Genomic DNA, 18659 nt, shown 5'->3' on the forward strand with positions numbered 1-18659 from the left:
ATGTGACCACAAGGAGATTAAGCTCGCCAGAGTCACCGCTCATCCTGTCTGTCCTAAGGGTCAGTCTTCCAACGGGGACCGGGGAAACAAGCGGGGCCAGAAAAAACTGGCTGGATAAATGCAGAGGAGTGAAAGTCGATACTCGCTAACCCTGAGACTGCTGGAGGAAAACGTAGAAACACACTTTCAGAAGCAGGCATAAATAAGGACTTGATGAAAAGGCTATAGGAACAGGAAATGAGAATGGATAGAGCGAATTATACGAAATAAAAATTCTGTAGTGAAGAGACAACCTACTGAATGGGAGAAAACTTTGGCCAACTATACATCCAACAGGGAACTAGTATCTAGATTCTATAAGAATTCAAAAAATTACAACCCCAAACACCAACTCATGTGATCAATTATAAATATATGTATGAATGGGACAGTCAGATTACAAAAAAGGAATACAAAGGGCCAATAAATATTTAAAGAAACAATAACAAAATGTTATCCTTGGCCATCATGGAAAATGTAATGCAAACTGCTCTGGGAGTCTGCCTCACCCCAGTCAGATGGATATCATTAAGAAATCAAATGGTAGCAAATGCTGGGTAGGATGTGGGGAAAGAGTCATTAGTCATCAGTCAGTGCTGGTAGGAATATAAACCCTATTATAGCCACTATGGAAATTAACGTGAAGGTCCCTCCAAAAGCAAAAACAGAACTACCATGCCAGGCAGCCACCTACCCCTGGGCACGCGTGGGTAAGTCCACGTGTCAGAGGGACTTGCACATCCGCATTGGCTGCCGCTTGATCATAACAACCTAGGCATCCACCCGCAGATGAAAGGATAAACACAGACACGTGGTCTTCTACATGCAGAATCCAGTCTTAAACTGACGCACAGGCAGACAACGTGAGAGAAGAGGACCGCAAGAGACGAGAGTGAAGTCTTGCGGAACGGGGTGAGGGGACAAGAGGGTGGCCAAATACACACTGTGGAGAAACAGAGGAGTAGTTGGAGGAAGCGGGGCGAGGTTGGGGAAGCAGTGCTGAGTGAAAAGGAAGAGCCCTGACACATGGGCGAAAGGCTGGCTCAGTGAAACCCACTTCTCTGAACACGAAACAAAAATAAACAACTTAGGCTAGGAGACCTAAGTGTGCTGGAGCGTGTTTGCAACCCTAGCAATGAGAACGTGGAGGAAGGAGAATCAGGAGTTCAAGGCTATCTTGGGCTACCAGTATATAAAGGGTAGTTTGTGTTACAAATGAGATATTCTCTTAAGAAACAAACAAAAATAAGTAAAAATATGTTAATTTCAATAGAAAGAGGAAAAATCAAAATATCTACACTGTCATCTAATGCATTCTTAAATTCAGAGCCAAAGAAATAAAGAACAGTAAGAGGTATAAGCACCAGAAAGAAAAATACATCATTAGCTAAAAAGCAACAGCAGCTGAAATTAGAATAAGAATTTGAGAAAACCTGAGAAAACCTGAAATTTTAAAACAGACTCAAAAAAATACTGAATTTCCATATACTGGCAATAATCAAAAATGGGATTAATTTGGCAAACCATTAAAAACTTTAAATACTATAAAATTAATTTTGTCAAATATGTAAAGACATGTTAGGAAAAACCAAAGAAAATATGAACAAATATTTAAATATGAGCTGAGGAAGGTATTGTTAACGAAAATTTGCCAGAAGAACAAATTTCTAATGTTAAAGAAAAGACACAAACCAAATAAACAAATAACTGGAGAAGCATTTGTGGAGTAAGAGGAAAAGCTTTACACCTCTGCTTTATAAGTTAAAATGATGGTGGGAACAAAATAAAAAGATTTTAAAGCAAAAATAGAGCTGGGTCAGGAACCAGGGAATTCACAAGAGAAGAAAAGCAATTTGCCATCCCACCCATTTGGAAATGTTAGACCTGATCAGAAATCACAGGTAGAGTTTAATTTTTCTTTCAAAAATCATTATTTTATTTTGTGACTTGTCTACAAAAAATGTCTGTGTATGTACTTGCCTGGTATTCACAGAGGCCAAAGAAGGGTGACACATTCCCCAGAACTGGAGTTATAGATGGTTGTGAGCTACCATATGGGTGCGGGAATTGAATTTGGGACCTCTAGAAGGTAGCCAGTGCTCTTAATTGCTAAGTCATTGTTCCAGAAATACAATACAATTTTACCATTTTCTTCCTATCTATCTATCTATCTATCTATCTATCTATCTATCTATCTATCTATCTATCATGAGTGTGCGTGCGCATGTGTGCATATATGCATGCATACGGAGGTCGGAAGACAACTTGCTGGACTTGGCTCTCTCTTTCCACCACGAGGAATCAAATTCAGGTTGTCGGGCTCATGGATGGATGGTTACTTTGCTCCGCTAACCATGTGCATAGCACCTTCCAGGGCTGTGAAGGGTATCCAGCAGGGACAAAGCTGCCAGGCAAGGAACAGCTTGATTTTTCCATGTTCTATAGCTTCAGCAATGGAGTCTTACAGTCACATTCTGGGGTAACCAAGAGCATTAGCAGTAGCCTATAAGATTTGGGGGTTTATGGGACCTCGGAAACCAAAAACTCCTGAGAGGTAATCCATTTATGGCACCATGATTTCTATTTGTTAGCCTGCAGTGTCTGGTAGGGGTGTTGTTACCCCATTATAGCATAACTTCTTTTATATATGTGTATGGATATATTTTAGGAGGCTTCTACAGTAGATTTCCATATGATGTTTTTAAAGGATTTTGCTGTTAGCTATTCTCTTATGCTCTCCTTTACCCTACCCTCCCATTCCCACCCCATTTAACTCTTCCTGTTCTATTACTTCCTCTTTACTCTGATGCCATTGTATTTATCTACTTTCCCTTTGCATGGCTCCTTACTGGCTTCCTAAACTCAATAGGGCTTCCAAAGGACACACACATATATGAAGATGAAAAGCCATATGACATTTGTCTTACTGGGTCTAGGATGCCTCCCTCATCATGATTATTTCCATCTCTATTCATTAATCTATGAATTTTAAATTCATTTTTCTTGAATGGATAATGAAATTATTCATCTGTTATCAGTCAATGGGCATCTAGGCTGTTTCTACTTCCTAGCTACTATAAATAGAACAGTGACAAACATGGATGAACAGGTTATCTCTGTAGTAGGATATAAAATTCTTTGGGCATATGCCCAAGACAGGGATAGATGAATTATACAGTAGACCTATATCTAGCTTTTTCTACTTCCCTCTTGACATCTTGGCCCAACTAATGGGAAAGAAGGGGCTGGGAAGTGCACAAACATCACAGTCAGAGAGCTCTAGAATGCATCTCACAGCCTGCTTCTTCTCTTGGCTACCACATCACTTAGGCTATTTACAGTCGCTCTTCTTATGTAGCCCAATATGGCTATCTATTGTGAGAAAATGTCAAGGCATATTAAAAGACAACTAAAATCAAAACAAAAATCAAACAAAAAAGGAAGCACCAGACCAGGATCCAGAGATGGCAACTGATGGGAACGAACAGACTGGGAATTTACAGCAATTGTTATTAAGAGGCTGGGAGTCGCATGGACAAAGCAGACAGCATGCGAGAACAGATGGGCAGTATAAACACAGAAAGAGCCGTCAAAGTAGCCCAAGAAGAAATGCTAACTGTGGAAACTAAAGGGGGAGGAATGAAGACTACCTCTGGTAGGCTCCTAAAGGGATGTGGATGAGAATCTCTGAGCTTGATTAAATTGCCAATAAAAACTCCCAAAGCATGAATACAAAGAGTGAACCGAAGAAAAAGAAAAGAACATCCATGAACTTTGGAATGACTAATATACCAACAATGAGATGACCAGAAGAAAGATATCAGAGTATTAATAAGTGAGAGTTTCTCAGCTTAATGTCAGACATGAAACAAGGCAAGATACGTGCCACAAAACTACATCAGCACATAATTTCATACTATTGGGAATAAAAAATAAAGAATTCAAAAGCTTAGGGTATTTATAACAAAAACTAAAAAGTGAAAAGAATAATAGTTGACTTTGCAAAAACAGGCAAGAAATAAAAGCAGAATGTGTGTGTGTGTGTGTGTGTGTGAGAGAGAGAGAGAGAGAGAGAGAGAGAGAGAGAGAGAGAGAGAGAGAGAGAGAATGTGAGAGGTTAATTACAGATGGATATCCCTGATGAACAGAAATGAAAAAATTCTGAATTCAAGATCACATCAAAAAAGATCATCATGACCAAGATGGCTGTATATCAGTGATGCAAAAGTGGATCAACATATACTAATCAATGAATATAATTAATCACATAAATGGAATAAAAGGTAAAACGCACACAATTATCTCAACAGAAAAAGCAAAGGCCTTTGAAAAATAATCCATCATCCCTTCAGGATACCAGTCACAGAGAGGCTAGGAATGGAGGGAGCATGCCTCAACATAAATAAAGGCTGTATGACAAACACTAGGAGCATCACACTAAATAGAGAAATCCTCAAAATATTCCCAAGCTCATGAGCCAGAGCATCAACTCTTCTCATTTCCACTCAATAAAATGTATGAAGTCTTGTTAGACAATAAGAGAGAGAAAAAAATGATAAATAAGGAGAGATGAAATCAAAGTATTCCTTTTTGCAGAGGATATAGTTCTGTACATAAAATGCTCTAAAGATATTAGCAAAATATCTAATTAACACACTTTCCTATATACAAATAACAAGCATAGCGAGAAAAAAATCAAGGAAACTATACATTAACAATAGACACATAGACACAGATACATAGACAGACAGACAGGGAGACACACACAAACTGTATTGGCTGGTTTTGTATGTCTACTTGACACAAGCTAGAGTCATCAGAGAGGAAGGAGCCTCCTCCATGAGATCCAGCTGCAAGGCATTTTCTCACTTAGTGATCAATGAAGGAAGGCCTAGCCCATGGTGGGTGGTTCCATTCCTAAACTGGTGGTGGTCTGGATTCTATAAAAAACAGTAGACTGAGCAAGTCATGTGAGCAAGGCCAGTAAGCATCCCCAATCCATGGTCTCTGCATCAGCTCCTGCCTCCAGGATCCTGCCCTGTTTTTCTTCAGTGATGAACAGCAATGTGGAAGTATTAGCTGAATAAACCCTTTCCTTTTTCAACTTGTTTTTTGGTAATTGAGTTTCATTGCAGCAACAGAAACCATAATTAAACTGAGAGGTGGTGGCACACACCTTTAATCCCAGCACTCGGGAGGCAGAGGCAGGTGAATCTCTGTGAGTTCAAGGCCAGCTTGGTCTACAGAGCAAGTTCCTGAACAGGCTCTAAAACTACAGAAATGCTGTCTTGAAAAGCCAAAAAAAGAAAAATAGAAATAAATAAACTCTAACACACATTCTCTCAGAATAAAAGAACTGAGGATTCCATTGTAAGATGGAAAGACCACCTATGATTATGGGTCAGAGGAATTAAGGTTGTGAAAATGCCATTCTCCCAAAAGCAATCTAAAAATAATGCAAACCTACTCATAATTTCAAAGCCACTCTTCACAGACAGGGAAAAATACAAAGAATTATAAAGAGGCATAAAGGACCACGGATAGCCAAAGCAACATAGAACGAACAGGATATTGTAAGAGCTATCACCATACCTGATTTCAAATTATACTACAGAAACATAGTAAAATAAACAGTGTATATTTGGTACTGCCACAAACATTAATCACATAAATACATGAAGTAGAACTGAGGACTCAGATATAAACTCACACAACTACAGTTATCTGTTTTTTGTTTTTTGACAAAGAGGCCAAAATAATACGTTGCAGAAAACACAGCATGTTTAACAAATGGTGCTGAGGAAACTCGATTTCAACACGGTGGTGGTTTGAATAGGAATGGCCCCCATAGATTCACGAGTTTGAATGCCCATAGGGAATAGCACCATTAAGAAGAGATGTGTATCCCTGTGGGGGTGGGCTCAAGATACATCTAGTGTGGCACACAGTTCACTTTCTATTGCCTGGATCCAGCACCATGGTCTGCCTGCAGGCTGCCATGCTTCTTGTCATAATGATAATGGACTAAACCTCTGAAACTGTAAGCCAGCCCCAATTAAATGTTTTCCTTTGTAAGAATTGTCATGGTGTCTCTTCACAGCAACAGAAACCCTAAGACAAACATGTAGAAAGATTAAACTAGATCTTTATTCACCCCTAGAGAAAAAAATCAACCTCAAATGGATCAAAGACCTCAAGACCATGAATCTGGTAAAGGAAAAAGTAGGGAATATGTTCCAACTTACTGGTTCAGGTAAGGACTTTCTGAACAGAAACCTGGTAGCACAGGCATTTAGACCAACAATTAACAAATGGGACAAATGAAAAAGCTACCATACAGAAAAGGAAGCCACCAAGTGAATAAAAAGGCAGTTGATAGAATGGGAGAAAAGCCTTGCTAGCTATTCTTTTGACAGAAGAATGATTCAAGTCTACAACATACAATGAATTAAAAAATCTAAACATTAAGAAGATAACCCATTTAATAATGAGATACAGAACCAAACAGAGTTCCCTAAAGAAGAACATCGACCAACTGGGAAACACTGTAAAAGTCCTGAACATCAGGGAAATGAAGAGGAAAACGATTTTATTTCACCCCAGTCAGAATAGCCATCAACAGAAATAGAAATAACAACCAATGTTAGCACGAATATGGTGAAAGGGGAGCCCTATGCACTGTTGGTTGGAGTGTAATTCAGTGAAGCAGATTTGGTAGTCAATCAAAGGCTTCTCAAAAATCTAGGGATGGAATCGCTGTATGATCCAGCCCTACCCCCGTGGATCTCCATCTGAAGGACGTTATATCCTACTACAAAGATATTCTCATAGTCATGTTCATTGCCTGTTTACAATAGCCAGGAAGCAGAATTAACCTGAATGTCCACCAACTTACGAATGGGAAAGAAAAGAGCATAAGATACACGGAAAATTACTCAGATATAAATAAAAATAGTATCATGCAATTCACAATAAAACAGATGACAGTAAAAGAAATGAATCTGAGTCAGGTAATTTCTGGTGGTGCCGAAAGACAAGCGGCACATGCTCTCTCTTACACGCAGAGCCTAGCTTCAAACTTTCTGTTTTGTTTAACATAGAACACAAGTGGAAACCAGGAAACTAAGATGTTATTCTCTGTGTGTAGGAATGTGTACTATGAGAGCATGTATGTGTGTGCATATTGTGTGTGTATTATGTGTGTGTGTTGCATTAAGGGGTGAGGATAGTAGACCACAGGTAAAAGAAATGGAGAGACAGAGTACTAGAGCTGGGGGAGGCTTAAGCAGGAGAGGAATAGGAGGATAGCATAAATCAGAGGCTCAGCCTGAAGGGTATAATGAAAAGCCATATGGAAAACTAGTGTTCTCTCAACCCAACTTAAAAAAAAACTTTGTTTGGAAGGGATAGTAGAACATGTGATATGAAGGAAGAGAGTGGGGGTGATGAAGATTAAGGTTTACACAGGGGTGGATTCTTTTTACAGTGGGCAGCAGTCAATGTACAGATTCATAAATGGTCAAAGTTCAGTGAATACATGGTTGTGGGTTCTCAGACCGTGCTGGCTAGTCTTAGGCCAACTTGACACAAGCTAGAGTCATCTGAAAGGAGGGAATCTCAATTGAGAAAATTGCCTTCATAAGATCCAGCTGTAAGGCCTTTCCTTCATTAGTGATTGATGGGGCAGGACCCAGTCCATGGTGGGTGGTACCACCCCTGGGCTAGTGAGCCCGAGTTCTACATGAAAACAGACTGAACAAGCCATGAGGAGCAAGCCAGTAAGCAGCACCCCCTCCATGACCTATGCATCAACTCCAAGTTCCTGCTCTGTTTGAATTCCTGTCCTGACTTCCTTCAATAATGAACAGTGATAAGGAAGTGTAAGCCAAATAAACCCTTCCTCCCCAACTTGCTTTTTGGTTATGGTGTTTTATTGCACCAATAGAAACCCTAACTATGACACAATCATATAGCACACCTATATGAACCCTCACCCCTCCACTGGTGTAGGAGGTCCTTCTGTCTGTGTGTTACTTTCATTGGTTAATGAATAAAGAAACTGCCTTGGCCTAGTTGATAGGGCAGAACTAAAGTAGGTCGGGAAGACAGAACTGAATGCTGGGAGGAAGAAAGCAGAGGGAGAGCTGCCATTATGCCGCCAGAGTCAGACATGCTGAATCTTTCCCGGTAAGCCACTGCCACATGGTGATATACAGATTAATAGAAATGGGTTAAATCAAGATGTGAGAGTTAGCCAAATAAGAGGCTAGAGCAAATGGGCCAAGCAGTGTTTTAATTAATACAATTTCTGTGTGGTTATTTCAGGGCTAAACTAGCTGGGTGGCCCGGACGAACAAGCAGCCTCTCCCTACAACATTCCACCAAGGTGCAGGGAACATGGCAGAAGATGACAAATAGCATGGCAGATAGCAAAGTCGGAGGATGGAGAGGACAGCAGGGGGATGCTGCCTTTTGGTCAAGACCTGGCTATTGCGCTCACCAGCTCCCAACAGCTGTGGCTACCTGCACAAAATTAAGCCAGCCAAAACCCAACAGGGATTAAAGAGTAATTCATGAGGCCCTGATAGCTGCTGTGGGGGAACGCATCCCTCTTCTTTGGGGCGTAGCCACTGGTAGGCTGTTTTCGCTCCAGTGGATGGCCTTCCATTAGTGTGTACAGTGGGCAGCCCTAGCAGGATGTAGTGGAGTATAAAGGAAACAAGAGAACACGAAGTTCAAAGGAGGTTACATCAGAAGAATTCAGGAGGAGAAAATGGGGAGTGGATATGACTTATTTCCTTGTACACATGTATGAAATTCTCCAAGAATGTATTTTAATTTAAGAACAATGGAGCTGTTAAGCTGTAGAAAGACATGAATGCACATCTCTAGGCACTGTAAAAGGGAAGCGTGTAGTATCATTATAGCTACACAATAAACAGAGGGTGCACTATGGAGACAATAACAACTCTGTGGCTGCAAAGGAAGGGATAGGGATTAAAACGGTGGAGCACAAAGGTTTCAAGACAGTGGAAAGAGTATGAAGAATAGTGTATATGTGTTACATCCGTTCCCACATCAAGACTGTACCATACCAAAAACGGATTTCCATATAAACAATGGCCATTGGTTGATACCACCAAGATAGGTTCAGGTAAAAATGTACCCCTACAGGGCTAGGAGTGGGCTATGTGAGACACAGGAACTCTCTGTATCTGCTCCCGTTTGTTAAGAATCTAACACTACTCTAAATTCAAGTCTACCTTTAAAGGAATAACTCAGAACCACCGGACAATGGAAACTAACAAACTACAGAACTCTACAACCAATGGATGTCTGTCTCATAACTATAACACTGAAAACAATCTGGACAGTAATTGTGAAAACACAATTCATCCATCCTTAGCAGATGTGAGAGGAAAGAAAGGGGACGGGGAGTGGAGGTGACCCAGTTTTGGTACCATGCCATTTCATGGGTAGTCAGTGATAATAAAGCTCTCCTCATCATTAGGCTGCAGAAGTCTTATTAGTGGGTGCTTTTGGTGTGATATTACATGAAACGGAAGACAAGGTCTCCTTGTTTGTCTCACTGTTTCCCCTTAAAGGGACATGCTGTATGGAATAAGGCAATGATCACATCGGTCCTTTGGAACCAAGTCATGTGGAAGCGCTGAGTCTGAGGAATGAGAACACCGTGGAGCTGAGACTCTGCCCTCCAGCATGGACATCGCTGTATACTGAAGAGCCAGGCTTATCCTGGGTCCCCCTCGGGAGTAGGAGAGCAACAAGGGCTGAAATCACTGAGAGGCAAACTCAATTCCAAAGAGAGGCACTGCCTCTTAGGCCAGGGAATTTGCCACCACTGCCACTGTTAAGCAGTGCAAACCATTTCCTTTTTGTGTGGCCAACACACATAAATGACTTTAAGTAGAGATAGGGAGAGAGACCTCTTAGGCTTTGGAGAAAAGTATCCCTCCCCAAGCAGATAAGAGAGAAGGCTAGCTCACAGAGAGATGATCACCATGCAACACAACGGGCCTACAGCAAAATCGCCATGCAAAGAGCAGGAACCCAGATGCATGCATGTCAAGTGTGCTACAGTGATGTCCATTAAGGAGCAAGTGGGGTCTGCGCAGTTCCGTCACGGTGAGTGATACTCTGGCAGCACCTTTGTGGTTGCTGTCTGTTCCGACTCAAGTGGCATTCAGGATTCTACGCCTGTCTGAAACCTTAGGACAGCAGTAGGCTGCAGAATACATTGCTTCATTTGGTACTTGTTTTCTTTATGGGGACCAAACAGAGCCAGCCATCCCTGCATATAAAAGAAGTCACCCACTTTGCGTATGGATGTTGAGAATTTTTTTTTCTAGATCTGCCCCTAATGCAGACTCACACCACGGGGAGGGAATATTTCATTGCTGGCAATGGAGACACACAGACTAGCATTTTGGGGCTACTAGACTTGAACCCTTTTATCACTCCATGCAAGATCAAAAAATAGGGCTTAGTTTTTATGTCAGATCATATCAGGTCCCAGATTTGTCGCCATGTTTCAAAAACCCTTGAGTTGGTGCATTCATAAGGACAAGGAAAGAGGGGATATTATTTTGAAGGCTCCCTAGTACACGGAGAAATACCCCTTAAAGCATTAAGGCTTCAAATGGTAAGGGTTGGCCATTGGTTTTTCAGTTGCCTCCCTAAGAGAGCTACTCGTCCTCTCCTCCTGGACACCTCCATTCAGGAAGGGTCCCTGAGTGCTGTGTGGGGAGCATCAGAAATGCCTGTGCCTTTGTCTCCTAGAGCTGTGCTCGATTGCAGTCATCAGTAACCATGCCTAGAAAGCACCAGAAGGTAAGTAAACGGCTTTGCAGACCATTTCCTCAGTTCAGTGGCAGAAGCATGAAGGCAGCTAATGCCCGAGTGGATGGACACAGCCACGTGCCAGGAAAACGAGAAGCAGATGGCAGGTCTGCATGGTTAGTCATCTCAGTTTATCAGCCCCTGATGTAAGTGATCAAACGGAGCCCAAAGAATACCACAGACAGCACCGATGGCCAAATAAGGTAGACATGTGTCTGAACTAACATGATATAGTAGGCAACGATTTTATGAATGAAAACTCTTTCCATGACGTCATCCCATTTTCCGGCACAAACCTCTACTCCATCTATACGTTTCACGTCAAGTACTCATTGTTTACTACAGGGCGGCAGGCTCCATCCATATGCTGTTTTCCCTGCTCTCTGATATTTCCGAATTGGGAAAATATACCAAATGTCTACTGGCATGCAGCCCTGGCTCTTCTTGGAATTCAGATGGTCTCTGGGGTGGGGGGCCCTAAGCAATTGCACGTTGGAGCTGTGGCTAGGAAGGGGCGGTTTAAGAGTTAGGTGGTCCCTTTTCCAAAGGCTTAGTGGATAATACATCTGTAACAGATTCAAGAGACGTCAGCACCACCTTCTATAAGGAACGTTAAACCCAAATTTTAAGTAATGTACCTGTCTCTTCTAATGTTTGTGCATTCATTTGACTTTTTCTACTTAAGGAGAGAGAAAGCTACAAGCATAGTGGCCTGTGGCAAGAACAGCAGCTTCAGGTGGATATCCCTAGCCCGGCTTCCCTAGCCCGGCTTCCCAGGCTGCCAGGGCACGCCGTCCTTGGATGTGACTTTGCAGGTACGGTTTGGAAAGGGGCATGGGAGTGTCCCCTCGGCAGAGCTGGAGAACACAGGACACAGGCACCTGATATTCGAGTCTCTAAATGAATCACATGGCAACAGCAGGCGTGGAGCCCCTGGGGGCAGTTCCTGAAGGATCACGAACCCCAGTCTCCCCTCTACTGTAGTTAAGGGGTGTCCAAAGAAGCGGTAACAAGTCAGAGCTCAGAGAAACCAGAACTATTCAGCTTCCAAGGCTAAAGAAAAAGGCTAAAGAGACCCGGTGAGAAGACACGAACCCTGCCGACAGCCGGACCTGCTCTCTCCACGCATGCGCACAACACTCTAGCTTCACTATTGTCTATGCTTCCGCATCTCTCCCCTCTGCATGCCCCGCACTCTTGCATGCTTTTAGAATGGGAAGTAAGCAATGTTGGCCAGGCCTCAGGGAGAGGACGGTACTATATTATACGTGCCTACATCTAAGGAGGAGAAAGATAGGGTAAAAAGATGGAGTCCCAAGCATAGGCACACCATCAGGAATGAGGCAGATCAAAAGGGGGAGTATCTAAAGAGCAAGCAGAGGGCGGAGCTGCAAATAGTTGAGGAAGGGCACCGAGCTAGGGGAATAGTTAGATGTACCAGGCCAGGGAGCGCGAGGCCTGCTGAAGACAGAAATAACCATGTGTAGGGTAAGCAAGGGCTGGGAGTGGATTGAGGGCTGAGAAGGCATAGTTCTGGGTCAGAAAGAACGCTGGAGACAGCGCGGGCTCTAATACTGACCAGAGGGGAAATGAGAAGCCCCTGAGCAGAGTGTCACTGACGGGTTCCAAGGACGCACTGGTGATAGGACTTTGAAAGGTCACTGCATGCATCCATGGTAAACACGCGTGGGCACCTGCAGAGAGCCATGCTGCCAAGGCCAGCGTGCAGGGATGTCTGAGGGAGACACGCATGTTGTGTATTTATCAGATTTGCCTATAAAACTTCAAATGGGACTTTGCCATCAGGCAAACCAGAGCCACCACCTGCTTTTCACTTCAGTTATGTAGTTGTTGACCCTTTTGTTCTCAAGGTGGGGTTCAAAGAAACAAAAGAAGGGCCGGGCAAGGCAAGGGCATTGTAAGCCCATGTCCTTTTCTGGAGCCCTTGTATCTTATTTAGAAATCCCTTTGCGAGGGGTGGGAACAGAGGAATCTAGAAGAAGGTCAGGAAGAGAGCTGAGCCCTACTTCTAGCTTTCTTGAGAACTTTTCCAAGTAAAGTAGCCAAGTGGGGTACTCAAAAGGGGGTGATTGAGGGCCCCAGCTCTCTTTGGGTTCCTCCTGCTTTGGGTCATGTGCCTGAGAATGCAAGCCCTGAAAACATATATCCCTACCTCAGGAGGCAGTGGAGATGATTCCAACGTCTCAAGAACTTGTACAGTGGAAGCTCAAGAAGCATTTTCTGAGTTTTATAATTGAATAGGAGTAAGAGAATGGTAGTAAGCTGCCAAAACCCTAATGAAACTCAGCACCCTCTCTTACGCCCAAAGCGCACCTCGGTCTTGAGAGCCGTAACCCCTCCCGCTATTGTGCACCTCAGCTGACTGGTGCTCATGGCTTTCGGTGTCTCTGATTTAGGATACTACAGCATCTTTGCACAAGGACTTTCAATTCTTGAATCCCATGGGAGACCTCCGGATATGACTCCCGAAATACTGCAACGCCCATCGTATTTCTAGCCCCTCTGTGCCTCATCCCAGTCCTCCAAAGAACAAAGATGTAGTGGCATTTCATTTGTATTTTAATAAATAAAGCTTGCCTGAGGATCAGAAGAGTAAAACAGCCACACTGGCCAGCCTTACAGACTAGGCAGTAATGACACACACCTTCAATCCCAGTAACCACACTAGTTTGCTATAGAAACGAGGCAGTAGTGGTGCCCGCCTTTAATCCCAGAACTAGAGAGGATAATATAATAAAATGGGAGGAGACAGCTCTCAGGCTCAGGCTCATTCTGAGATTCCTGGAGGCAGGATCACCACTTTGGACTGAGGTAGAGGTAAGAGCCAGTGGCTCAATGTTTTACTTTTTAGACCTTCAGGTTGAACCTCAATTTCTGTCTCTGGGTTTTTATTAATTGTGCTTCATATGGCTCCCAACCTGGGGTGCCATTTGTAAACTAAGACAACCTCCTGCCAAAAGCCCTTTTCCCAACAACCTACTTCCTCCATCTGGGCCTCACCCGATAAATGGCTGACATCTTCCCCAGATAGCATCACCACTTGGGACCAAGGATTCAAACACAAGACTGTGGAGGGCATTTGATACCCAAACTCTAATGCTTCCTTTTAAAGCACACCACTGGAGTGGCATTTGAAAAGTGACAAGGCGGTTGGATCAAAGCCTCATTTTTACCTGCAGAATTATCTTTTGAATGGGTAGTATTAAAACAGCATCAAGTCATCCTAAAACCAATCTGCTCGAAAAAGAGAATGACGACCTTTGGTAATAGAGCTTTAGAAAGCTTTTTTTTTTTTTTTTATCAGTTTCCTGTAGCTTTGTTTCCCCAAAGCTGGGAATATGCAAATACAAAGACTGAAGGCAAGAAAGATGGCACGCTGAACCTGCCAGAGGCTCTGGTGCTTCGTGGGGGGCTCCACTCTTGTGTTCCCTTAGTCCAAAGGCTGGGCTTACGGGAGAGACCAGGTGTTGATAGGGGCCTGAGAACTAACTGGACACACGGCTTTAGAATGACACTAACTTGCTGGTTCCCAGAAGCTCAGCTTCAGGTCCAACTATCAGTCCCGACTCTGTGGGACTGTATCTCAGGGGCACTGCAGACATTGTCCAAGTCCTTCCAGGAAGCATGGAACCGAGCAGAGAGCTCCAAGAAGATGTTCATGTCCTCTGGGACCCAGATGTGGAGAGGGTGAGAAGCGAGAGGAGCATACAAAACCAAAACCAGGGAACTTGGCTCCTTGGAGGAGGGGGCGGGGGTGTTGATGATATGGGTATGATATGGTAGGTGTCACAGTGCTTTGGGAATCATACTCAGAGGCCTCCCGTTTCTAGGAACCCACAGGATTCAAGAAAAGAAAGTCCTTTGTGCAAAGATGGTGCAATATGATACTTCCAGCAGAATGCCATGGCAACAGCCGCTACCCTCAGTGACAGCAGAGCCCTGGACCCTGTCACAGCTGGTCCAGGTCTCCCTCTAAGGAGCCTCAAATACCAAACCTACATCAGGGACATAGTGAGGGCAACAGCCACGTATCCTATACATGCCGGTCACAGAATGAATCCAAGGCCAACTGGGCTCTAGTTTGCCCCTCGAGGACTAATGTACACTTTCTCTGGAAACACGGAATAGTTCTGTCATTGACTACACTGGAGTCTTCATGCCTTGTCTCATCTTCTTCCTCACAGGGCGACACCATGCCTCTTCCCTTGAGGCAGTCTTTGGCTACGCTCATTTCTCGAGACTTACTCTGTGCCTGTTTCCCAAGCCCAGGTTCCAGGAGGAGCCAGACCTCTGTCCCTGAACACAGGATAGTGTGTGTTTTTTTGTGTGGAATAAACAGACAAATATCCAATCCACTTGCTCTCGTCCAGGGAATCTGGCCTTTCCTGGCAGTGAGTGCTACAGGCAGAAGCACCCGGAATGGAAACGGAAGTTAAGAGAGTCTGCCATCATACAGGGAGAAGCTGGCCTGCCAGGGAACACCCTGGGCTTTACACTCTACTGAGTGAGCTGTCCTGAGGAGCCCACAAGGAGAGTCTCTGACTCTATTGATTCTGCTGTTGCTGCCAATAGAGCTAAAAGTCATTTAGAGCCTGTTGTCTCAGCAAGGATGTAAAAAGCTACAAGTGCCGGCGGGGAGAGCATGGGCACCCACACCGGAGTGGAGTCGCTCAGGGTAGGCTCTCCAAAGCTGAGAAGCCTGCCAGGCGCCCTGGGAAGGCTCCAGAGGCTTCAGACTGAGAAAAGGAAAAGAGAGGGAGCCGGTGAAGGAGACCAGGGCTGGCTTCCCCAGGAGCTAAGAGAGCTAAGGAAAGGAATTAGCATCTCAACGCCCTGATGAAAGGGAGAAAGAAAGCGTTGGTTCCCAGAACGGAAACTAGATTAGTCACTGTCAGCTGAACAACAGAATGAGACCTAAACAGCAGTCTGGCACAGGACCATCAACTTTTCTCAGAAAATGGTGTGCAAGGTAGTCGCGAAGCTGGTGGAGAGCCGCAGCGCCACAGCCAAGCTCTGTACCAGCAGATGAAGAGGGAGTGGGTGGGCGTGGAGAAGAGTGGCAATCTCCAGGCGCTGTTTCTTCAAGCCAGATACTGAGAATTCCAGTTCTGTTGTTTACAGCCTTGGAGGGAGAAGGTTGGAGAAGGAAAGGAAGGAGGAAGGAGCTAGGAGAGAGGACCCCAGAGGAAATGACACAAGGCTCCACCTGCTTCCCTGGCAATCTCCAAAGGTAACAACAAGAACAAGAGCAAGAGTTGGTCTGCTACCTGGTACCAATGAATAATCACAGGAACTCCAGAAAGACCACAAACCTGACTCAGCGCTTCACTGGCTCCACAGTGAATGTTTGCTTAGTGGCCAGGTCCTCAGGCTAGGTGCTTCAAAAGATTCTCCATGCCAGGCTGGAGAGACAGCTCAGTGGTGAACAGCACTGGCTGCTCTTCCAAAGGCCCTGGGTTCGATTCCCAACAACAACATGGCAGCTCATAACTATCTGCAACTCACTCCAAATCCATGGGCCCCTCTTCTGGCCTCTGTGGGCATCATGCAGGTACATGGTGCACAGACATACATGAATGCAATACATTATACTCATAAAATTATTGTTTATAGTAATAATAATAAAAGATTCTCCATGCCTAGTTGATTCAGCTGTTGCCCTACAGGAGAGATGTGATATTGGCTTTGAGTCCAGATAGGACAAACTTATTGGATGAACTGAGGGTCTGCAATAGTTCTACAATGATCCCTTGAGTCCTGGGAAAACACAACTCCCTTGCATGCATATATATATATGTCAATACTTAAAACTCAATTCCTTTTTATATATTAAATATTTAAAACCTTAAAATGATGACTGCTACTGCTACTGAGGCTAACAGCCCGCCTATCTCAAGAGTCAGCACCAGTACTGGCCAGAATTATGCATTACTGGGCTGTGTCATCTCGTGACACTGAAAATCAACAAAAAACAAATGTCAATGCAAACAACACAGCTCTTGCCTTGAAGAGAATGAGATATGGTTTATTCTGCAGTCATTCTGAATGACTAGAACCTGAGAAACCCCCAAGCCATGTTCTATCATGGAAGTCTGTAGTGATATTTTAACAAATAAATCTTGCCTGAAGATCAGAGTGTAGAGCTAAGACGCTAGAGGCCAGGTGGTGGTGACTCATACCTTTAATTCCAGTACTTGGGAGTCTATGCCTTTAATGCCAGTACTAGGGAGGTGGAGATAGGAGGGATATGACTGGGTGGAGAGAGGAAGATAAGGCAGGAGGAGGTAAGAGCTCAGCGCAGCCTGAGGTTTGGTGGAGATAGCTGCAGTCTGAGCAAGCAGCCTGGAGATGCAGTGTGAAGCAGTCAGTCAGAGGACGCAGTCTGAGGAGGCAGTCTGAGGACAGCATCACCTGTTTGGTGGGAGCATCAGTAGAGGTCAAAGGTCTCTCTAGTGACTGACTACTCTGCTTCTCTGATCTCTCAGCTTTCACCCCCTAAAGATCTGACTCTGGTTTGTTTTTATTAAGAACAATTAGAATGTGTGCTACAAAAGTCATTTCATGAAGTTATATAGCTTTACAGAACAAAGAAAGTCATAATCAAGGCAAGTTTAGAATACCAGTGGCGGGTGCATCATGGAGGTGGTTACACCAAGATGGGGGAGGGTGGCTTGTCTGTAGGCCTAAGATGCTATCTGGTGACGTTCTTAGTCTTTGGGCTGCTAAGTTAATAGATTCAAAAAGGTGTCCATCTGTCAGTCACAGGAGGCTAGATCTGACACCGAGCAGTCAAAGAATGACTGTTGGGGGCAGGGATAATGCCAGCCTAAGAAAAGGTAATTGTCTCTGGACCTGCAACAATCCAGTCTCTCCACACTCTGCAGACACGGCTTCTTAGGAGTTCTCATTCACACAAACAAAATCAACAACAAAACAATCAAGTCCATGAAGCACACCCCTACAGAGGCACAGGGAGGGAGGGTGGTCATTTGCTCAAGGCCTAGCAGAGAAGTCAGGCTCTAAACCTAAACGCCGACTCTTGGTTCAAAAGATATTGGTAGACATAGGCCAACCATGGGGTTCACCTTACCTTAGTAAAGGTCAGACAGTCTTTGTCTTGGTCTCTGTCCTTCATCTCAAAATCATACAGGGCTTTGCCTTGGGGCAGAGCCTGTGGCAAGGGCCTGACACACTGGATGTAGCTGGCTGGGAGGAAGCCATGAGTCCCCTGCAGCTCCCCGTGGTACCAGTTCTCATCCACCTTACGCCGCAGGATGATGATGTCCCCTTTGTTGAACTTGAGGTCACCAGGTTCTTTCCCCTCATAGCTGTAGAGGGCCTTGCCATAGGGAAGCTGGGATAGATTCTGAAACAGAAAACAGCAGGTGGTTACTCGGAATGGCTCTCCCTAACACCTGAGAAATTTGACCTTGGAAGTATGGGTTCAATGGTCATTGTGTGTCTTATGTGTAAACAACATTCACAGACCAGAAACCATCCTAAAGGAACAGTCTAACATGGGAACACATAAGTTCTCTGACCTCAGAAAAGCAAGATAGTCCATATAATAGCAAAGTTCTCAATCCTAAACATGAGGACCAAGTACAGTCCAACGTTCTATAGAGACCACTGCACTGCACTGCACTGCATGGAAAAGGCTCTAAAGGAAGTAATGAATTATTATCTGTCAAAGATAAGGATATAGGCACAAAAGGAGACAACTGGTTCAGAGCAAGCTG

The 18659-nt window shown here is 44.1% G+C and overlaps 1 protein-coding gene across 1 annotated transcript in view; it reads right to left on the reverse strand.

Annotated features, from left to right (window-relative positions):
- Sh3rf3 (SH3 domain containing ring finger 3) overlaps positions 1 to 18659 on the reverse strand; it is a 255973-nt gene that overhangs the window by 83809 nt on the left and 153505 nt on the right. Inside the window, exon 2 of the mRNA XM_050138107.1 lies at positions 18011 to 18286. Within this exon, the coding sequence (XP_049994064.1) occupies positions 18011 to 18286 (276 nt within the window). The remainder of the gene's footprint in view (positions 1 to 18010; positions 18287 to 18659) is intronic.

This window comes from Alexandromys fortis, unplaced genomic scaffold (genome assembly GCF_014885135.2).
Source record: "Alexandromys fortis isolate MF-2015 unplaced genomic scaffold, M_Fortis_MF-2015_v1.1 scaffold_9, whole genome shotgun sequence".
Classification (NCBI taxonomy): domain Eukaryota; kingdom Metazoa; phylum Chordata; class Mammalia; order Rodentia; family Cricetidae; genus Alexandromys; species Alexandromys fortis.